The sequence below is a fragment of the Amblyomma maculatum genome, chromosome 11, assembly GCF_055883805.1.
Source record: "Amblyomma maculatum isolate TAMU_Amacu chromosome 11, ASM5588380v1, whole genome shotgun sequence".
Classification (NCBI taxonomy): Eukaryota; Metazoa; Arthropoda; class Arachnida; order Ixodida; family Ixodidae; genus Amblyomma; species Amblyomma maculatum.
The window spans coordinates 11,814,388-11,838,245 of NC_139354.1; the positions used below are offsets into that span (position 1 = coordinate 11,814,388).

At 45.5% G+C, this 23,858-nt stretch overlaps 1 protein-coding gene across 7 annotated transcripts in view; it reads right to left on the reverse strand.

Moving 5' to 3' along the window:
- LOC146172867 (uncharacterized) overlaps window positions 1–23,858 on the reverse strand; it is a 206,815-nt gene that overhangs the window by 158,948 nt on the left and 24,009 nt on the right. The window contains exons 1-5 of one of the 7 annotated variants that reach the window (XM_084583348.1): window positions 10,541–10,686; window positions 8,768–9,098; window positions 6,524–6,690; window positions 4,767–4,981; window positions 216–291 (exon numbers count right to left, since the gene is read on the reverse strand). In XM_084583348.1, the coding sequence (XP_084439474.1) occupies window positions 216–291; window positions 4,767–4,981; window positions 6,524–6,690; window positions 8,768–9,058 (749 nt within the window). In that variant the 5' untranslated portion in view covers window positions 9,059–9,098; window positions 10,541–10,686. Of the gene's footprint in view, window positions 1–215; window positions 292–4,766; window positions 4,982–6,523; window positions 6,691–8,767; window positions 9,099–10,314; window positions 10,687–23,858 lie in introns of those variants that run through there. The other 6 variants (XM_084583345.1, XM_084583350.1, XM_084583349.1 and 3 more) reach the window with 6 other exon arrangements.

Sequence of the window (23,858 nt, forward strand, 5' to 3'; positions counted from 1 at the left end):
AGACGAAAATCCTTTGGCTTCAGGACTTTTGAGCAAGACTGTACACTTTACTAGCCGCAATGAAAGACATCACTGCAATGCAGCAATCAAAGCAACTGGAACATCATTGCTACAGTACCAAAACAAGGTAATGCAGCAAATATGCTAAACTACAAGAACTAGCACTTGCTCTAACCCAATAGAACAGCAAATTATAATAATTTTGCTTAACTTACAGGAAGCTGATGTCACCTCCAGTGCCTTCTTTGCTCCCTGTGCTGAACATGGACACCTCGAGGGATGCGAGAATCCCTAATGACGTGTGGTACAAAACTTGTATGAATACACCACAAGTACTTGGACCATTGTCAACAAATCACCACCGTGCCGCTATTAAAAGCACGCAGCAAGATGACTAAAAAAACTGCCTTCTTTAACCCAAAGCCTCACCTTTTGGTCAAATGATAAATATGCTGACCTGAAGCAAATCTTTTAAAGACAGCATGCTTCAGAGACTGTTCCACAGAAACACTAAATCACATTGCACAGCAAAACCAGCGATTCACAATCCTCTTGTTCCATTTTCATTTTAAGGCTCAAAGGCAATAACAAGCAAATAAAATATGAGATAACAAGCAAATGAAATATGAGAAACTTAACTTTCCTCTTAAACAAGTCCTCAACTGCAGTCCTTTTTCTTTACTTCCTTTTTCCTTTTCTTGCACTCTTTTCCCAATGCCCCTTTCTCCACCTTCCCCTCTCCATTCCCCAAACTGACAATCAATCCCTGCATTCCCCAAACCTACAGTCAATGCCTAATGCCGTTTCCCAATCTTCCCCTCTCCATTCCCCGAACTTACAATAAATTCCCCGAGTTCCCCAAACTTAGAGTTAATGCACCAAAACCTAAAGTCAATGCCTAATGCATTTTCCCCATCTTCCCCTCTCCATTCCCCAAACCAACAACCAATTCCCAAATTCCCCAAACCTACAGTAAATGCAGCCAATCATGCACAATACATACCCCAGCAGGCATCCAAAAAGTAAACACCACACGCAGCCACTCATGCCCTCATTCAACCATCCAACCAGATGCACCAGTTGAGAGCCTAGTGGGCACTAACCGTGCAAAACCAGCGTGGAAGTCCGCTTGACAACCAGTGCGAGAGTGCGGCAAGTCTACTGCTATGGTGCAGTGGCCAATGTAGTGGTCGCAAGCGTACCTACCAATGTCAAAAGAGAAGTGCGCAGCTACGGAGTGAAAAGATGCGTGAATATGAAGCAGCCACTATGATGAAAAGTTAAAGCAAGGGCTGCAAGTGTTGCTATGTTTAGAAGGACACTTAACCATGAGAGGCAAGCGCAGCACGGTCGCACCGACTGTCACCGAGAAGACCACCAGAGAAAAAGTCACTACTTGGAACATGCGATGGTTAGCATATGAGCCTCGGAAGAGCTCTTCCCAAAAATCTTGGATGCTGCCAAGGGAGAAATGTTTAAAGCCAACAATCAGGCAAATTTCTTGGTAATTTCAATAGAAACTAAATATTATGAGCCGATGCCATCTTGAGCGATATTAAGATGCCCAAGACACAAGATCTGCAGGCATCAAGGCTCGATTTAAAAAGGTGGAACGGAATTCCGAGGGGAAAAAACTAGAGCAGTGCCGGGGCTCTTGTGGTTAGTGCATAGAACTTTTGCTCTCCACGGAAAATCAGCAAAGTTGAAAAGCTGTGGTTAACAGCTGACTTTACATTCTTTGTGTACGCTTGACCTTCAACTAGCCACAGGTCACAGTGGGGCTATACAGCTTAACCATGGTACCACCTATAGTGTAGCAACACTTCACTTTTGTCCTTGACCTTTGGTAGCAGATACAGCATCACATGTTCCCTCTTGTAGCTGATGAAATGCTGCAAAACCATGTCTGCCCACGTCTAAACCTAAGCCTAATGAAAGCAAAACGATCCTCTCACTTCGCCCAACTAGGTTTAGTGTGGTTAAACACCAGGCACTTTTTTACCTCGAAGCCAAGCTTTAGCCACAAAATGCAACAGCAATATTGACCCGAACTAGCTCAATGTATATTTATTTACCTCAATACCTATTTTGTTCAATTATTCCCTCTTTCAGTGACTAATAGATTTATCGAGGAAATTCTGCAGCATTTTACTTACGGAGTTTGCGAAAAGCTTAAGATGACAGTGCCAATGTGCTAGACTCGATGCATTCGATGCATTCCCACCACGTATTTCACCCCGCAGAGGAAATGGCCGAACATCGACCAACTTAAAAGGTAAAGTGAAGAACTCCACACACTAATCTCATCCCTTTCACTGCACTTTCGTTGGGTTTAGTGCAATGTGCAAAGAGACCAGCCATGAAGAAATCAGTGGCACAAGTGACAAGCAGAGCCAAGAAGTGTGAAATTTTATTTCCAAGCGCTATCTAGAAAGAAGCGTGGGAGAGACTTTTCAACGTAGAGAGCAAATCGTCAAAAGAAAACACGGGACTGCACCTACGCCTAATAAAGAACAGCTCAGCATCTCGCAGGCATGGTAGGCCGAGCTCAGGCAGACTTACTCAGTCTCCGGTTTCCAAAAGCAGGACAAAGTGAATGCCAGAGCCCATTAAAGGAACCCCTAACGACGACTCCATCCAATTTCTGATCCCCTGGGAAAAAAATTGGCGCCTCCACCTTTGTGGCCCCGTTGACGAGAAAACTGGATTTAAACCTTAAACCTCATCTTCCCGCCACTGGATTCGAACCCTGAAAATAGTATTTGCAGTTGGTGACCAAGTGGAGGTGAATTGTTATGTGATGTTGCAAAACCGCATTGATAACGAGGTCGACGATGAACACAATTCTGTAATCACCAGCTGCAACTCAGTGTAGCCGAGCCACAGAGACCATAGCTAAAAAAAAAAAGAAAAAAGAACTGGTGTTACTGCAGTCTGCTTGTGAAAGCAGCCAATAGTGGCGGTTCCCACGTTTAGTCTGGCCTAGGTCATAATTTTGTGTCGAAATTTAAGTAATTCTGCAAAAATCTGCAATTTGGCCTACCTAAGCTTTGTGTGCGCCCAATTAGAGTTTGCGTCATCTGTTTGGAGACTCCATCAGCCTTACTTGTTTAGCATAACTGAAGCTATCCAGAATCGTGCCACTACATTCATAATCAAAAACTATGACCATAGTGCAAGTATATCACAAATAAAATGTGACCTTGGCCTTGAATCATTACATATCTGTCGTTCGATCCCTCTTTGGTTACCTCCTCCGTGAACCCTTCCACTCAGAGCTCCTTCCCAAACATCTCGGATACTACATAATTAACAAAGTTTTACAAGCATCAGTGCTATTATTCGGGCATTCAATTCATCTGCGCTGTCTCGGGCCATATCACTTGAACTGATCTTCCTGGCATTATCGCTCCCATAACTAACCGCGACACAGAGAGAAATTGTTCGACCATTACTCATCGTGATAACATTTATCAAATTTCCCCGTGGCTTGGCTTATGGCTTGTTCCATTCAACTGTCACGCTCATTTTCCTTGTTTTTGCCATTTGCCTCTAGGTTACATTTCTCCGCTGTATTCTATAGCATATTTCTTGGGTTGTGTTTGATAGTTTCTTTACCATTCCTGCGCTGCATTGCTGCATGTTAAGTTTTGATGTTATGAACTGTATTTTTAGACTGTTTCTGAGCCGCTAATTCATTTTACCTATCTCTGCATTTCATTTAAAATTTTCACATCTAATATCTAGTCTGTATAAGACAGTTGTTGCCTCCCTTACACTACGTTCCGAACTGGGGCCTGTAATGTATTTTGAACAAACAAAGAAAAGCTCCTTATTCAGTTTACAATATCTCAGTAACATAAAGAAGGTAATTTATTCACCTGAGCCAATTCAACTGGCCCTCTACATCATCTGAGGCATAAAAGACCAACACAATGACTGGTTAAAATAGGCTACAATTTAGATTAAGCAACATATTAATGTCATGTTTAATGCCATTTACTGTACACAGTGTAAGCATTTGATAATCAATTTTGAGAACTGCTGTTCAAAGGCCCTAGATAAGTTGTAGCCTTATCTAGGGCTGCAAGATGGCAGCCTTGTTCAGCCAGTAACTATTCGCCTCTTGCTTCCATTCCTCAGTCCATGACAGCTTCCCTACTTTTCTTTTTCCCTTTTACTTCTTTTTCTTCGCTTTCTCTTTTTCAAGGCTTTGCTTTTCGTTTGACTTTGCCTTGGCTTAGCACCAGTCCACTCACGTGGGCATACCACTTCACCCCCATTATTATGCCCTTCCTATCTGATTGTGCCCTCACAACAGAGCTGCCCCCCCACAATGCCATTCTTTCCCACGTTTCTCTAACCATGTGTCTGCTTAAGAGAGAGGATATTGTTCTTTAGAGGTTGCGAATGTGCCCTGTCATGGCAGCAGTCGCCCACATTTGCATGTGCTCGAAACATGCCACATGGCCCACAAGGTATAGTACGAGATGCACAGACTGGCTTCCTTAAAATAAAGATAAAATAAAATAAATAAATAAATTCAAATAATGAGGGCTGATGTAGAGACTCGACATGGGCCTCTCTTGACCAGCAGACAAAGTGCTAACTACAACTACTGCTAGTCGCTATTTTTGCTAGAGCATTTTATCAACACACCCTCAATGGCAACAAATTCCCCGGTGCAGCCCCGCGTCTTCCCTTGGTTATGCCGGTCAGTCAGTCATGTTAGTGGCAAGCAGAAAGAGAAGAGGGCTCCCTCTCACCTGCTGAAGAGCAGGTAGCTGGGCTAGAGCCCCCCGAGGAGCAATGGCCGCCACCAACTCTAGCAGAGCTACCATCATCAGCATCACTGCCCTCACCGCCACCACATGGGCGGCGGCGGGGAGGCGTCGAGAGAAGAGCACTGTTCCCGTCAGGATTGGCACCGCCCGACTTACTTGGGTCCAGCAGCAAGGACAGTCCCGGTTCCCATATCTCCCTGCGCCAAAAGAAGGGGTTATGGTGTGAACAAGCTGTTGCAGCACTGCACGACATTGCACCCCCCAAATTCATTCCACTTTTGTGCAAGAATATTTTTTTCTGCCTCATCACAGCCCTTACAGGCCAAAAGAAACCAAATTTAGCGGCACTGTTTTAAATCCAACCGACTTTTCAATCCGTCAAGTCAAACAGCACATTCTCAAACAAATTTTTAGTCCACTGTGATCACGAATTGTTCAAGAATCAACCATTGTTACTTTCTGCACGCAAAACATCCCAGAGTCATGAAGGCTCCATCTAATTTCAGTCATTCTATCTATCTTCATATCTATATAGAAGCAATTACAAAATTTACATAGATGGAAAACTGTGGGAAGCTTGTGATGACCAAAACTACTTTAAATACATTTTCTGCCCCAGAAACAGTGACCATATCAAGCAGTTTTGAAGATATGCTGTCGTCACTCAATGTACGTCCCACGAAAAACAAATTCTCGAAACCGAAATGCAAATTTTTGTTTTCACATTTTCGTGTGAATATGAAGGCAAACAAGTTATAGATGAAGTTGATGAAGCACTCAAGATGCTTTTCATGCAACTGTGTACTGCTTACCTCTAGAAAATGAAAACTGAGCATTCATTCTTCACCCTTCCTTCCCAGTTCACCCTCTTACAATCTGAACTCAAATTGGACTGCGAGTATGCAGCATTACCAGCAGAATCAGCCGGCCAGCAACATTCAATGCTGGTAAGAAGCTTCTCCCATATCCCTGTCCTGCTTCCCGTGTGAGCTGCAGCCGCAGGCTTAACCCCACAAACATTCCAATCTCACCCGAGATTCTCATATTGATTCCACAACCATAAGGACTCGTACATTTTTCGCATCACATGCCGTGCCTACATTCGTTTCCTCCGCTTGGTTATAGAAGGAGAATGCATAAAAAGTAAACAAGGTAATCGTGCGCTGAATACTTATAGTGGTTTAAGATATTCACTTGTATCGTATTTGCAAATTGAATGCAGCCATTGTGTAGGTTGTTTCAATCTAACCTTTTGAGAAAAGAATGAGCGAAATAATTATGTCCTCGCAAAGTGAGGTGGTGGAAGCCTTCTGCATCCTCTTAGGACCCGAGGTGCAAAGTGTGTCAGTTACTTTGTTTCTTCATTTATGAAATATATGGGATATGAAAACCTGGGTTCCAACAGTCCTCCATCTCTTCCAGGTCAATTAGGGAGACATCTCATCATGCACTCCTAGCTACAGACGGGAATCTGAGGGACTTTCCTCAGCGGCCAACTTTGACCATATTCATCAGATGTGGCAAGCACGAGTTTTCAGAAGCTGACAAAAATAACTTTTCATGTCAACAAAAGCTATCCCCACAACTGCTGTGCCTGCAGTTGGGTTGTCCAGTAAATATACTGGACAAATTTTCCATTGCCGGGTGTCAGGAGAACACGAGTTTCATAGACTGGATGTTGCGGAGCCCATAATAGCACAGTTTCTGTGTCCTGCTGTGAGAAGCCAATGACCACTCACTCAAGGTGTGCGCGGCTCTGGTAGTGGTCGAGCAGGTCCCGGATCACCTTGGAGTTGTGGATGTCCACCTGGAAGTCCCGCTTCCCAGACCCACCCGTGGTGAACAGTCCTTTGGACTCGCTCTCCGCACACAGCGCATTGTAGACCTGGTTCAGGGAGTGGATGTCCTGCACCCATCACATGCCACTGGTCAGTGTTTAACACCATATACTTTTCAAAACAAATAACCACTCAAACATACAAAGATAAAAGCAATAATGAGAACTACTCGGTCTAATCTTTCCTGCCAGGAAAAAAAAAAGTTCAATGTTCGAAGATATAAAAGCCCCATCTATTACTGAAAGAATTTGAATCAACATTATTCTCATTCCCCCCCTCAAACTGAGGACAGAAAATGAATACAGACCAACTTACGTTTCTTCTGGACATACCGTTGGAGAACCACAGCGAGTCAATATCAATTCCAAGACTTTCACTTTGGTCTCTTTTCACCCCATCCTTCATCACTTTTCTGCCAGCATGGTTAAGATGACCACTACAAGTGGAACAGTTACTGTGCCTTTCCATTCCTCATACTAATTATTATTAACTGAAGCATCCAAAGGCATTATGAACGCCACGGTGCCTTTCCATGCCAAACTTGTACCAGCCAAGGTATGTTGCTGGGCGAGTTGGTTAATCACTGTCAGAGAAAGAACGCTAGTAGGCGACGGACAAGGATGAGGAGGACACACACGCGCGCGTGTGTGCGTCCTCCTCATCCTTGTCTATCGCCTGCTAGCATTCTTTCTTTGTACCAGCCATGATTCGCTACTCCTATTTTGTCAGCCTCTAATATTTCCCCATTACTCTTCAAAAGGTTTCATTCTTTCCGGTTATGCCCTGTGATGAATGCCTGGTCAGTGCACCTGTATTGTGAAAGACATTAGGGCTTGCTAAACTAGTGGAAGGGCAAGACGGCGTATTGCTTCGGAGAGAAATAAATAGCACAAAAAAAAACATGAAAAGGAGAGTCCTGTATCCTTCTCTGCCTTTTCATGCGTCTTCTTTCTTGCACTATTATTTCTTCCGAAAGACATACCTGATCATGACAATGAGCATGTGAAATGCATTCTCACAACAAGCAGCCTACCCTGGCTAGTATACCACTCTAATGATTCCAAAAGCTACTTGATTTTATTTTCCAATCACCCACCCTACATAGCTGGCTCAAGGCCAGAGGGAATGTGGACAGGTCACTTCAGCCAGCAATGGCAGACTGTAGTACAAGATTAAAATCGAACTGCCGCATACATTATCTCTACATTATATTTCGTCAACCTTGGATTTGCAAGAAAAGCTACATTTTCTAGCATTTTTATTTTATTTTCAGAGAACAAATTCACTTAGTAGAAACACCGAATAAAAATCCTGGAAACTGCAGTTTATGTTCTACATTTGTAATTCTAGTACTGCCTTTGCAACATAAATGTGGCTCCTCGCACTGCTAGTTTCCCCGTTGTGTTTAAAGCTATTTCTTAGAAAAACGTACAAATGCGTAAAAACAAAGATTAAAAGCACGATAATATTGTGAGAGCTTTTTGGTACCATTTAACCATTTTTTACAGCGACACCTTGTGTAGAGCGTTGGCAGTATCACCGATCTGATTATGTCCCTGCTACGGAACATCTTATGATTATTACTTTTAAAGTCTCACCCCACCTTACACCACCCCTAAACACGAGGCTACAGGTAGTAAATAATGTACAAATGAATTTTTACTAACACCCTTTTTCCAGTTTCTGCAGTTGAACGATGGCTATGATGTCAACATTTCTTTTAGGTCACATGAGAAAAAGACATTTTAGCCCCTTCATCACTCCATTCATCCCAGCACTTGTTTCACAGTGGTTTAGGTGCAGAAATTAATTAAATGACAAAGCAGGTATAAAGTTTTTTGCTTCATTTTACCTGAACTTGATGAAACAGCCGCCATTCAGTAGCTGATACTAAAGTGAAGTACAGGAGAATATCCTATTATCAATCATTTACTACATTCACAGGCAAATCTAACACGGTGATCAATATATACGAAGGTTTGTGCACCATTCAAGCAAAGAAAGCGCACGACCAAATAATGTAGTGTCGATTACATTCCTTTAGCACCTGCCTATGGGGGAACAGCATAACGGCATTTAACAAGTCGCGTGAACTTGAACGAAGCTCAAGTTTGATGGCATCTACGAGCATCCCGGTCCACCAACCTGAGGAGAACACTGGAAGCCCTGGTTTTCGATGACATCCATGAACTTGTCTAAGGCAACGACACCATTCTCGGGTGCATCGCACAGTTCAACAAGTTGCTTCAGGGCATTCATAACTGACGAGCTGCCAAGCTCGTCGGTCCTTGCCGCCAGTTCCTCCGAACCTTCGCCCTCAAAAGTCTCTCTGGCCTCTTCACCATTTCCCAGAGGACTTTGAGGTCTCTCGGAAGGCAGGATCATCTCTTCTGATGACAGGAAATCACAGGGCAACTGTTCACTGCCGTCGTCCATACGGGCACGAAGGAGTCCCGAGTGATTATTTAGCCCATGGCTGGAGAGAAACAAAAATTAGAGAAGAAATTAACACATTGTTTTAGTCCTCTAATTTGATGCCTGTGCAAGCATGTACCATAGTAGACAAGCTAACCTACTAAAACATGCAACTGCACCAGACTACAAGGCCAGGGAAAGAAACTTGGCAAACTGTTTTGCAGCTTTGACTGTGTGGGAACAGATTAACCCAATTCAGCTGTTTCATGATATGAATTATCTTGCACAGAAAAATGCACCCCCACATCCCTTCTTTTACATAACAGAGATTACCACAGGAGAAAATAAAAGGCTGGTAATGGCAGGCAATCCTGCATCATGACGTGACTTTTACTTGACAATTTCTTTTATACATACTCACCTGACTACAGTAAACCATAACTGACTGTTCACATCATACTAGTATGGGAGTTATAAATAAGGGTTCTGTTCTAGGTTCTGTGTAGGCATTACATGAGTTTCTTATCGAGTACTGCAAGTGATGTTAGCAAAAAAGCAGCTACCATCCATTCCTGCACCAAATTGACATGTCTGTTACTTCCTTAGCTACCTCTGAACCCTTTCCCCCGAAAAACATTCTGACCTCTTCTACGCAATATGTTACACAGGGCTTCGAGGTCTTTCTATAAAGTCAGCAGAAGCCCCCAGAATCGTGGCTTCGCTACGGCCAAAACGCAGCGCAAAGATAAGGATTTGTTATCAAACACTTGACGTGATGTAACTGAAACATAAGAATAGTATGCGCTTAAAATTAAAAGAAGCTTCGCCACGGACTATAAGAATTGAAAAATGGCGACGACGTGCTCTCACAACAGTTCCTTGAGCCCTCGGCTTTCTGGGGGTAAAGGTGGCAAGTGAGCAGTTCTTATAATGCATTACGGATCCTCAGCCGCCGGTATTGTCAAAAACAAAAAAAAAAAGAAAAAAAAAAGGAAAGAAAACCTGCGTGGCCAAAAACTTACACATTTAAAACTGACGGCATGAGCAGACGAAGCTTTCAAGGCGTGAAAACAGTGCGAACGCTGAACTCCCGAAATAGACTTTCAAATCACCATCAATCTTTTGACAAGCAATAAAAAAGAAAACAACGCATGCAAAACTTCACAAGTTTGCCAAAGGACGCCGCAACAGCCGGTGGCAGTTACGTGGAACACAGCAGACTGCAAACGCACATCGGCGCATATTAAAGAACATTGAACGCCACTTTGTAAACACACCTCGAAACGGAACGTATACATGTCACATAACGTGTCTCGTCTTCATGCACCGACATCGCCCAAGAAGACGCCGATGACGAACTGCCTCTCGGTGTTTCGAACTCACTGGGCGCACAAAGGTCAATGCGGCCGAATCGGCTACGTCTCCACGCGCTAGGCAACGTTGACAACGTTCCCGAGCTGGTTGGAATTCGCGAGACAAATTGATAAAAGACGAAAAACTCACAGTAAAACGGTGACAGAAACTCAGAACACTAGAATCAAATGATGGCGCCGAAAGGCCCAGAGAGCAGGAGGGAAAATTTCCCGTACGGTGGAAGCTACGATACTTCATCAGCCAATCACGGTTCATGAAACTGCGTTAAGCGTGTTCCTCCGCGCCGCGTCGTCTGCACTTCTGCTATGGTGGTTACTTCTGCCCTTCCTCCATGACTTCTGCTATTTCTTCTCCCGGCATATGCAAGTATGGTTGCGAAAAAAAAATAAAAAAGGTATAAATAGATGCTGTTAAGCACCAAACCCTCAATAAAAATAAAAAAACATTCAGAACTTTATAACAACACTTCGCGGGACGTTATGTTGTTTGTCTCACTTCCCCTTAAAAACCAGGCCAAGACGACAATTTTAGCTTAGTGGCGCCATCTAGTTTTTCTAATTTAAACCATTTTTCTCAACGAACCAACTTTTCTCGATAGGCCTAAACGCAGCGCTTGATTAAAAGGGAGGAGAGGGCGGGCGGCAAGGAGGCTGCAGCCCAGGGCCTCGTCTCCGAGGGTAGGAGAAGGGGACCCGTTTATTCTAATCTGCTTAAAATATGGCACCACAAATAAAGGAAGTTCGTGCAGCAGGCACATAGAGTAAAAACCAGATTGAGGAGACGGTGGCCGCCGTCTCTAATCAACAGTTAACACTCCCCACCACACTGAGAGGTCATTTATTATTATTTTTTTTTGTGAGGTGATCTGCGCTTGCTTAGGGATTGGAGAATAGTTTTTTATGGTGAGCCCTACATATCTCAACTAGTACTTTCATCTGTTCTTTTCCGGCGATTTACGGGAGGGCAATAGGCCGCGTCAGACAGAGTGAGTCCCGGACTTCGACTCGCTGAGCATTAAAGGCGCTGCGCTAGTGTTCTGTGCATCGAGGCAAACTAGAACCCTAGTGTGCTTTAAAACTAATGCAATAATCACAATTAACACATCTTCTGCTTTATTTTTTTATATTATGTTTTTTGTAGTTTCGTGTAGTGAAAATAAAACGGGGTATGAAACGGAAGGACTGCCGGTGAGATGGGGGGGAATTTTACATAATTTTAGCCCAAGGTCGCCTTTCTTTTTTTTTTCAGTCCGGCCCTGCCTAAACGAGGCCGCAACGTAGTTACCCGAAATCATCAGTAAAAGGTATTTTACTATTATAAATGTTGCTGTAGGTGAGATGAGGCCAAGCAAAAGGCTTGCTCCATTTATGATTTATGAACGTACAGAAGAACCCGAACACGTCCATTGGGAGAGCTTCAAAGCGCATCGCCATGTTGGCATTGCCGCCTTTGCAACGCGATAGAGGAATTAAGGTCCTCCTTACTGTATACAAGAGCTACTTCCACTACTGTTGAAGGGAACTACCGGAAGAGAGACGCCGAAGCGCCGACCATTCCCGACATCTTCTGCTCTCCATCGTCTGCTGCGAACTGCAGCTATATGGGAGGTGTGAACGAAGGTAATGGCAACCCACTCCAGTATTTCCTGCCAAGAAAACCCTATGGATGGTTAGCCTTGACCGCCTCGTAAAGAGCAGACATTAGTCTGCCAACCAAGATCCGTATAACTCGTGCTATGGTCTTTCCAGTTGTGATGTATGGATGCGCGAGTTGGACTGTGAAAAAGGCTGACCGCCGAAGAATTGATGCGTTTCAATTGTGGTGCTGGCGATGACTCTTGAGAGTTCCTTGGACAGCCAGAAGATCAAATCAGTCGATATTGTCGACCATAAACCCTGACTGCTCATTGGAGGGTCAAATTCTAAAGTTAAAGCTCAGCTACTTTGGTCATCTGATGAGAAGAGAGGAGTCGCTGGAGAAAGATTTGATGCTGGGAAAGGTTGAGGGTCGCCGGAGAAGGGGTAGGCAGCGAACGCGATGGTTAGATGGCATCCTCGAGGCACTGCAGATGAAGTTATGTGATGTTAGGAAGATAGTGAGAGACCGGAAAGCGTGGCGTGACATGGTCCATAGGGTCACGAAGAGTCGGACACGACTGAACTGAACTGAACTGAACTGAACGAAGGATCGGCTTATCTGGATGATGCATGACATTTTTCTATGTCACGTAAATCAAAAAGCCGCGGGCCGAACAAAAAAAAAATCTTGATATTTTCTTTCTTGATTTTTCCCAGAACGAAAGGCAATGAGCTGCCGCGGCTGTATGGGGATAATCACGGTGTCACCTTTCCCAGGTTCAGTTTTGCAGGGTCGGCATTATTGACATTTATTTTTTATATATTGTCCTTCTGAAAATTTCCTCATTAATTTATGGTCTACTGGGGTTTAACATACCAGAGCGACCTAGGAATCCATTATATAGATGGCTTCGCATTATAATTAGTCCACCTGAAGTTCTTCAATCATTCTTTTTGGCGAAAATGGTGAGATGGGCAGTTTGGCTGCTGGGTCACGTGGGCGGGGAAATGGGCGATAGGAGGGTGTTACAGTCAATTTAGCGATAGTTAGCGATAGTTCTGTAACTCTAGGACAACGCGGTTGACTCCGAAGTCACGACAGTCGGTCGACCCCTACTGAAAAAATTGTATGAGGCAATAACCTCACATTTTCTCACACAATTTCACTCAATTCACATATCAAATCACATACAAGTCGCATATAATTGCATAAGGTCTCATAGTTTCTTGTACATTATTATAAATTATGTACATCATTTTATGATAATGATGTGCACCGTATGAGAGTCTATGCGATTGGATGAGATTTTATGAGGTTATTGTCCGGTAGAACTTTTGGTTTTTTCAGTAGGGACGCCACATAATTGAAGGGCCTTGCCAGGCAGCTGTCGCGTGGCGTTATTCTCGAGTTGCATGCGACTGCAACCTAATTCTCGCGGGTGCAGGTGACCCCCTAGTGTCATACAAGAAAAGGAGATACCGTGGCTCGTTCTGCTCTACTCGAGGCGGACACGGTGGGATGCACTCCTCTCCACGGCTCAGTGGATTCGCATCGAGGCGAGAGCGCAGTGCTTGCTGGCTTCTGCACTGCTTTATCGCTTGTTTGCCGGCGACGCTAGTGTTGCTTTCAACACACAACCTTGGCTTGTGGAGGCCGCGGCCCGTTTTTCGTGTGCGTCGAAGAACGTCACGCGTCTGGGAAGATGAAACTGAGTGACGCAAATGACTCACTTGACAGCGTGTACTCTTTCCTGCTCGCTCGGAAGCGCGCCTGTAGGTGTTTCGGAGATTTAGAAGAAAGAGCAGAGGTGAACACAGGAAGACGAAAACAAGTACACCCGCCCAAATCTTTAACTGGCGTGAGCGATGAACCTTTTTCATGCTCCTGCGCCTTTGGTGGAAATAAACTTAGCGGAAGGACACATTAAGCAAGGGCTTGGACAGCCGTACCTTATACCTGGACGTTTAACAGGTTAGCTCCTCTTTAACGCTCAGAATCGGAGAAAATGCGGCCGTCACGCGTACCAGTTAAAGATCTGGGCGGCTGTATGCAAGCGTAGCCATACGGCTAGAAGTTGCAGGTTGTGCAGAAACTTATGGCGAATTCGAGTGAGAGAGCAGGCGCAAACGAGAGCCCTTCAAAAGTGCTCTCAGACTAGCGGGCGCCCTCCAGTAGGAGAGCAGGTGTAGAATCACTTGCTTCCAATGGTAAAAGAGGAGAGGGAGAGCTTTTCCTCTGCTGAGAGCACCCAAGTGCACTCCCGGCTCCTCCCTCGTCTAAAGCGAGTGTAAAGGAAGTCACATGGCATAAAGCGTCATATCCGCGCCATCTTTCTTTTTTTCTTTTTCTTGAGTCGGCGACGCTCAAAATGGCGGCTGCAAAGCGTCGGCAATCGGTGGGCGGAAAGCGTTGCTCAGGTGCTGTATGCATGTTTGAGAGTCGCTGCTGGCGTCGAAAGGGCCAAAGGAGGCAGATCGCCGCGCTGTGAGAACAAAGGCATACAAAAAGAGCGGTTCTACACGGAGCGTTGGACTCTCCTCGGGTTGCAACAGCCGCCACTGCGGGCAGGCGGAGATTGCTGGCGAGCTGCTCTCGAAACGCAGAGAGCGTTCCCGTGGGTGGACAGTTCACCCCCGATCGGCGTGCTCCTGTACTGCTCTGCACTGCTCGGCGCCTCTGCTCTAGTCCCCCCAACCGAATGCGCCATTAGTAGCGAAAGAAAAAATGTATATATCACAGACTAGCCGTGACATTCATGAGGCGTATTCGTGGGCGCGTTGCTTCTTTACAGAAATTTAAGCTACTTGCATATGTTATCGCCTATGTAAATAAATGTCATTGAGGCTCGCGCTAATGATTGATTGACTGTGCAATGGCAATCTTCTGTTAGAAGACCTTGACCTCATGGAATTCGCCCTGGAGCCATCGTCACGTTTTTCTTTTATTATTTTTTTTTTCAGGTGAAGGTAGTGTTTCAACCTCAGTGAAATCATATATGATAGCCTTGTGGTCAAAGTAGTAAACACTCCCATGCCACATCTCTCTCTCTCTCTCTCTCTCTCTCTCTCTCTCTCTCTCTCTCTCTCTCTCTCTCTCTCTCTCTCTCTCTCTCTCATTCCGTTTAGTGAGATGCTGATCCTTCGAGGCTGCGATGCTGTAGAAGGCGGGTGCAAGGGTACAGAGTGCTCGATTCCCATCTCACTTTTCCATTTGAAAGAACCTGCCCGAGTTGCCTGCTTCTTCAAACTGTACCATGTCATCTGTTCTGGTAACGTCACACAACACACCGACCACTCACACGCCCGGAAACTTGCATGAGGAAGAGAATGAATAACTCTTTCCAATCCTTACTCTCTCCATGACAAACAGATGGTCATTAAAAGTTCTTGTTACCCGAACAAAAAAGGCTAACTACACTAGAATTTTGACGTCTTGCAGTGTTCAATGAGAGCAACATAAACATGCCTAGAGCATTTAATGCCCCAATTGCTTATCGGAATCACACAGCATACTGCGCACCATGGACTACATGTAGTTTCCAACTGAAGATTCTGCAAACGGTATAACGAATTCCATCTCAGTGTAAGAAGAAAACACAGTGAAGGTATACCGTCAAATGCAGAAGCCCTGATCAACATAGCTGCGCTTTAAAGACAGCAGCAACCAAAAATAGTGCGTGTCGAGAGCAAGAAAAGGACATGGTGCCAGCCGAGGTTCGAGGGATGAACAATCTTAACACGAACGCGACGCAATCTCACTCTGTGCTCCTACTGTGCTGCTTTCTCTACTACACACGACGAAAGAGAACACTGAGAAGCCACATTAAATTCGCCACCGCGTCAGCTTGTGGTGCATACGCTCCGCGGTAGATGCAGTGCTCAGGCAAGGGGTCGCGCCCTGGGAGTAGCACCAAAGAGTGGTGTGTCACGACCGGGGACAGACGACGCGACTCGGTCGTGACTGTCCCGTCGCGCTCTCCACGACGACTCGTCTGCGGCTTCATGAAAGAATAGGATAAAGAAAGTAGATCTGTCCCCTGAAGTCCCGCGTAGAGCCCCCCAAAAAACTGCACGAGACAAAAGGAGAAAGCAAAGAAAGAATGGTGATGTCGGAAAGAAAACCAAGTACAACAGTGATGAGGAGCGAGACGTGACAAACCACGGATAGGCGAGGGGCGATAAGCAGAGCGACACGAATGCCGCGTGGGCGGCGATTTGCGGCGACACGGGCTTGAGATTCGCGCCGAAATGACGGAAACGTGACCGCGTACTCCCCTCTTTCTCTGACGTCGGTTCCTGGTGTCTTCTTTTTTTTTTTTTCTTGCCTGTTTTATGTAGCATTTTTGTTATTTGTGCATGTATACACTGAAGAACCAGACTTACCTGTATATAACAAGGGTACATTTCCTAAAACCGGTATCTGACGAAAAAAAAAAAAAAGAAAAGCAGTACATACTGCTAAGATAACCATTACCTCCGAATAGCCATAGAAAGCCCATGCTGTACTGAAGCTATATTATACTTCCTTTTTTTAAGTTCACCTGGATAGCATGTGTGCAACCTATCCTCCTGCCTATGCAGCCGTGTATCCAGTGTACAGTTTTAACATCGGCATCGGTGCGTGGTCTTAATTGCCCTCGAGGTGGGATCCACGGTACGAGAAACAGAAGTTCTGATGCAGAACTGAGTTTGCACCCTTACGTCTGGGGGCAAGCCATGGAATGCAGTTCCGCATTAATTGATTAATTAATTTATTTTAGAGTTACAGACAGCCTTCGCAGACGGCACTATGGGTGGGACGCAGTACGTATACTCCTTCTCGCAAGATGTTTGCCCTGCGAAAGACTGCGGAGCCCTGGCCCATTGTACCGCATGCCCCTTGGCACTGTAATAAGTAATTGTTCTCCTACTGCTGCCTCCACCAATTATGGGGAGGGGGGAGGCGAGAGGAGCGTTGGAGCACAATTACCCATTGTAGCAACGTTTGTTTCCTGGCTAGTTGGTTCATGCTTTCAAAGTGGAATATTTCTAGCGCAACAGATAACGGGGAGCAGACAGGCGCTAACTCACAACTGTTTATACAGGAAGAAATCGCGTAAATAAATACACTTCTGTAATCATTCGTCATGTCACAGGCTTGCAATCTTACACACGTGTCGCCAAGAAAAGTTATTTCCCCTTCAGGCACGCAGAAGTATCGCTGATACAGATATCAGACTTTTTTTCTGGTGTAAAACGCTTAGAAGTTCGCATGCCAGAGTGTCATGAGTGTCAAACAGTTGTGAGCGCCTCTCTGGTCCCCTTTAAGTGTTGCGCTAGGAATATTTAACTTTGATTACATACTGTAGTGCGCATGATTCTGATTGCGCAACTGTGATTCGGCCTTTCGCAGTGCTGAGCTTGTGAGGCTAACTATAGCAAAGAAAGAAAAAAAAAATACAGAACAGGAAAAAAATGACAGGAGATCATACAGTGTGATGCGAACAATCGTTTTCCCATTTTGCTTTCACTGTGGTCGCCTTCATTTCTGTGCGAGAATTTGATTTCGCCGCATAGCTTAATCGTTCTGCTGCTGCCTGAGCTCTTGGCGGTGTGTGTGGGTGGAGCTTCCGCAGAGGATGCGAGTGGGTGGCGGATCGGGATAGTTGGTGCATGAACTCCATTTTGAAAGCGCTCGAATCAATCAGCATCTTTGCCTTTGATCACATTGGTCTAGCGCTTTGAGGTTGTATTGGCAAGGGGCCGTCCTGGAAGGTGATGGTGGTCGGTCCGTATCGGTAGAGCTTTTGGAGACTGAATGAGAGTAGATGAGTGGTAGGCGTAGGGTTGCAGCCAGGGCATATATTTTTACCGGTGCTAGTTCGGAGTTGGGGTCAAGCCAGCCAAGGGGTTCACTCAGTGTTTCATGTGCGCAAGCTTGTGAATAGGTGACCGTGTGCGCGGCTACACATCTATGCGCGCGCGCACATACACGCACACAGAACGTATTTTGGTCGAATAAAGCTGCTAACGCACTCAAACGAAAAAGTAAATAACTAAAAGGAGGGGGATAAAGAGGTTTAATCTAGCCAAATGCGCCCGTTCTGAAATCAAACGCATTTATCTTTCTCCGAACAGTGATCAAAGATTACGTACCTGTTATAGCTTCTTTTTCTTTCTTAAAGGGCTATAGACACCTAATTTTTGGGTTCGTGTTGTATCATTTGTAACGATGCCTAGGACATTACTGTACACGGATCGCCACGTCACATTCAGCTACGGCTGCTGAATGATTTATAATCGAATTTCTTTTTCACCTGTTTCGGTTGCGGTGTTAACAGCCGAGCGATGGCTGTGACGTCAAAGTCAAGTCTAGGTCACACGAGTGATGAAAACACAGCAATATAATCATTTCTGTGTCATTTGAATTCACTACAATGATAAAGGCATCCTGCCTCAAGAACAGGAATCACTACAAGTGAAGAATGAGCGATTATATCGCTGTTTTTTCATGTCGCGCATCAAGACATGATTTTGACGTCACAGCCATACCTCGGATGTCTGTGATGAAATGGTGACAAAAGAAAATTCAATTATAAATTATTTAGCGGTCATAGGCAAAAACTGCGCGCAGATCGATATACAGAAAGGACTTACTCATCATTAACAAGAAGAAAAATGTCACCAAAATTTGGTGTCTATAGTCCTTTAAGACTGAGTGCTTGTTGTCTTTCACTTCATGGTCAGTCGCGTTACATCTCTGAACACATTACAGCAAAGCTTTGCACCTGTGCCATTTTTCACCGGCGACCATTGCGAGACTTCTTTCGGTGTCGAAGTGGAGTGCGATGAGCTTGAACCAGCCCTTTATATTATCAACATTGCAAAGTGAGGATGATGACGTCCACCGAGGTTATTATCCCCATTCCATATCCTGCGAACCCGCTAACACCTACCGAGATTCCCGGCTAATAGTGTATTTAGTTCGTCCTCTGTCTCCGCAGAGACCGCGTGACTAAAATCCTATCTCCAAAGCAGGCCCGAATGACTTCTCTTTCGCCCAGCGCATTATGCAGTCTTGGCTCGGCCGCAGCGCACAGTGAAGTGTGTGGCATTTCCTCGTAACAGAATAGCAGGAGCGCGGCGCGGAGTGGTCCACGACACAAAACTCATTAAGGCGAGCAACAGCATTCATCAACGCGGGACGCAGCGTGCACACCGGTTCGCCGCCGCGTTTTCCCGCGCGGTTAAGCCGAGGTCAAAAGCGCTCCTATAGTGTGCGAGAAAGCTTTCAGAGAGGCTCGGCGGTTCTTGCATTGTCTTGCCCTGGCAGTCTGGTAAGAGTTTTGCACAATGCGTTCGAATGCAATTACGTGGTCCATTTTCTTCTCCCTTTCGCTTACGTTGCTCTGATTCTAGGTGCTTAACTTTCGCGTGCCTTGGACTGCCCTGAACAGTATAGTCCTACTAAACACTACCGATGTGGGGGTATTCAGTTTAGCCCCTGTGAAATGTTTGAAGAGGGGTTCCTCGAAACCTTTACTGGTTGCGAAAGTCCCACTCAAAGGCTTTCAAAAGCGTCGCCGCTGTCGACTGCAGGACAGCAGGTTAATTGAACAAAAAATTTCACATGGAGAAATGCTGCTATTGGCGCAACGATGACTATGTCACCGTCATACATAGCTGTTGAAGTAAGACGCACAGTGAAATATAATCAGGCATAATGCCGCTAGCTGACTCGTTCATGCATATAGGAGGTGTAATTTCGAAATCACTACAATGTTTTCGTAGTTGTTTTGTTTGTTTTTTTCGATACAAGGAAATGACAGTGGTTTCTGAGGCCATATATGCGCATTTGATGGTCCCGATCACTGTTTACACAGAGATCAGGGCTATTAAATACGGCTCCCATAAAGCGATACCACTCGCGGTCGCTATACGAGGCATGAAAAGTTACTTTCGTAGGCTAAGTATCATAAGATCATTTCGTAACTATGAAAACCATTGGGGCCAAACGCTCGCCCAATTTTGCTAACTCTAGCGCCGCAAACTAATGAGCACTGACGCCATGTTCATTTGATTGGCCAGGTTTGGTAACCGCATGAGCATATAGAATTCCATTGCCCTGTTTCATCGTTCAAACTATTCGAGCAACGAGTGATTTGCTGATCGGCATCCACTCGGTTCTGTGACTGAAACAGCGCGAGGACAGTATAGGTTTGATTCGCCGCTCAGCGCAGTGGCCTGGAAGATCAAGTCTTATGGATTCACAATATTCCAGAACTACACAATTATGAGATAGAAGATTCTGGCTGTCTCGGTATTAATTTTGGGCAGGTGAAGTTTATGACGTCCGCTACAACTTCAGCCTGAAAGCTGCCTCATTTATAGAGTAGTGCTGTCTCAGAGCCAGTATAGGCGCCTGGGTTTTGAGCTTGAGGACGCGAGGTTTGATTCCGGACACTGTAGCCGCCCATGTGCTGTTAGACGCCAGTTCACAAAAAAGAACCCGAGGCGGCAGAAATTATCGGCAGCCCCCAATTACGGTGTCCCTGAACCCCATGCACAGGCTGTTACACACTTAGGGGGAAACTGGGGGCTCGTGAGAGCCAGGTTCGCGAATCGCTGCCACCGAAAGCAAGGGAGAATGGGGGGCCAAATCACACGCGCAATGATCGGCTATATTTGCAGCGCATGCGCCTAGTGCAACCCATTCTCACCGGCTCTCTGTAGGAGCACTTCACAAAGCGAGGCGGCCATATTCTCCCAGTTTCCCACTAAATGTGAAAGAACCTGTACCAAATACGAATAATTTATACAATATCCATCATAGTGATGAAGAGAAACGATAACGTAAGATGGTGCAAAGCGGAGACAAGATAAAATTCATGAGGCGATATTAGGCAGGTATAATATGCGGTCGTATAGGGCCACTCTAGCCAGCATGCATATAATCAGGGTATCAAACCTGCTACTTTGCATCCATGACATGGAGCGGGCAAGGTGGCGAACCAGCGAGCCACTTCCTTAACGGCAGGGGTGCTTTCTACCCCTGTGAACTCCATACCGCTTACTTGTTAGACATCGACGACGGAAGCTGAGATGACAGCTTGAAGTCTAGCCGCATCGCGCCTGTCTTGTTAGCGATAGCGACGAATCCGGGTGTTGCACTACACTCGATACCGGGCGGTCGTTATCGGCACGAGCCATGCAGTGTTCCGGCAGAGTACCGACGATAAGGCGCAATGGATACAATAGAGTTGCCCCACGGTCAAGGGGCCACTCGAAAGAGATACCATGCTTGCCGCTGATACGGGGTCTTTTCAATTTTCCTAACTGTGTGAACCTTTACTATCGCTGATTAGTACAGTGTGTTCAAAGGGCAATCTGAAGCCTCCTGAACCTGTGATCGAACAAAAAAAGATAATAAAACAGTGCAATATCGGAAAACCCCAATGGACGTCCTCTGTGTGGCGCAAGAGGGGGCAGTCAGCCGCGGATGTAGTTGCTGCTGCGCAAGGGTAATAACCCTGAGCCTGAATCCATCCTCTCGTGATGAAAATGACGTCAGCAATGCGGCGAATCGTACAGACCTTGTTCACCTTCAGATTCTGCGGGCGCGGCTCTTGCGTGGGCGCTCTGTACCACCCAGCCACCATACTGGTACGAGATTGTAACTGTGGAATACAACTCTAGTCGCAGTGGCCCTGCATGCAACTCCTTCATGATGAAAAGTAGCTCGCTATTAACGCTCTCCTTGTTACCTAAACCAAAAGCTAACCACTGTACAACAGATTATGATGCATCTAAATTAATTATTAAACTGAGGCATTAAATAGATGATATCGCTTACAGTTGCAACCAATCAGCGGGGATATACAGGACACTATAGACTACGGCTCATTGTTACCAACCGTTGTTTCTCATTTAGGTTGCATTATACTACAAAAGCTCAAACGGAGGATCTCGCTGCCCAGAGGACACTATCCGAATACAAGGGGCGGGAGATGAGGGGATATGCAGCGCGTCCGCTTTTCAAATGGCGTGTTTCTATAATGGTGCGTTTACAGTTAAGGTGCATGCATTACTCAATTTGCCGGAAGAAATGCAGTGCGCAGATCTGAAAATGTTCCTTCCGGCGTTTCCTGATGTCAACAGAGAGTTTAAGCATACATAGCTGGCTTTGTACGATTTTTTGCTTTGTAGCCATGTCCATATACATCGTTTCCGACTCCCAAACCGCCTACAGAAACTACATGCGAGGCCGAGTTTGTCCCTTGGCCTGTAAAATTTTATCCCAAGCCGGACACCAGGCCCCAGATAAATAATATGGGCACCTGGTTATCAAGCGGTAGAGGGAAACGAGTGTGCACAAGCTGCAGCCATAGCATTCCTTAACCGGGAGACCTCACATGACCACTCTCAGCCCCTCACTACATCCGTTTAGAGAGGCAAGCGTTCTCCGCACCCGCTAAAGGACAAATCAGAGGAGTGTCACCCCAAGCGGTTACATTGTCCTACAAGAGCCTAGCTAGACTGCATGCAATTAGTCCATGTACTTTCTCAGCTGAATGCACGTTTTGCGGCCAGAAAGCATACCTTTACCATATGGTATGGGCTTGCAAGAAAACCAAGTCATACCTCGTAAAGAAAACTCAACGTGTACGGATTGGGAGGTGGCCCTCCGATCTCGCAGCACAACTGAGCTTAGTTACGAGAGCTCGGGCAGCAATTTCCCGTACTGAGGATCTGACCAAGCCCGTCCTTAACCCATAAACCCTTTTCCAAAATAAACTACTACTGCGCTTAGCGGAACAGCGGCCAAGACTGTGCATGCGCTGAGCGTTAAAGGAGAAGTCGCGTTGCACTATTATTATTATTATTTTTTTTTTTTGCAAATTAGCGTTACGGCTATTACGTACTTGGCGTCAAAACAAGGCGCCGTATCTTAGGCAACAATCGCCGGCTTGAGCCGAACAATCAGTCATTGCAGTCCAGGTCGGCCTCCACGTTTCCCGTTAACTACTGATGTTTCAAAATGGCTCATTTTGTTTGGAGACACAGTGCAAGCTGTAATTTTGCCCAGTAGTTGAGATACTCTCTCTATTAATTCTGGCTCACCAACTAATAATGCCCCAAGTCACGCTGCAGCGCTGCAACTGCTAGCAATTTCTTCCAACTAGTAGACATAAGTTTAAAGCTTTGTCGTCATCGTTTATGTGATTGAATAATTTAACACTGCAATTTTATTAGATTTGCGAAGTATTTTGAACATTATATTTGTATAATGAAAAGTGCTGTTATCGAGCGAGCGGATTGTATGAAGCCTTTCTTTAATTAAATGGCATCAAAGTGTTTACAGACATATAAATTGGTTTATAGGAACGGAAAGGAAAGACGCAGCATCTGTCACACTTCTCAGTGGACACCTGAACCGCACCGTAGGGAAAGAGAGGAATGTGGGAGTGAAGGACAACGAGATGAAGAGGGCCGTAGGGGAGGGCTTCGCAATAATTGCGACCATCTGGGGACCTTAAAAGTGCACTGACATCGCACAGCGCATTGAAATGAAACCTTTGCGTTTCGCCTCCGTTTAAAAGCGGCAGCCGCAGTCGGATTCGTACCAGGGTACTCCGGTTCAGAATCCGTGCGTCTTCATCACTGAGCCACCGCGACGAGTTCAAAAGTGTTCACATACTTTATTTTACACAAGGAATTACTTAAGCCACGGCTGTTATTGAGAGGAGCGCGCATCCCATAGAACGGGCCTGCTTCAGTATTCAGCTCGCGGAAATGAAACGTTATTATACTGCCAAGCAGAACTAAGATAGGGGCTGGTTGTTTCTGCATGTTGGTTTCAGCGAGCTACTACAACACTACTAACCCATTAA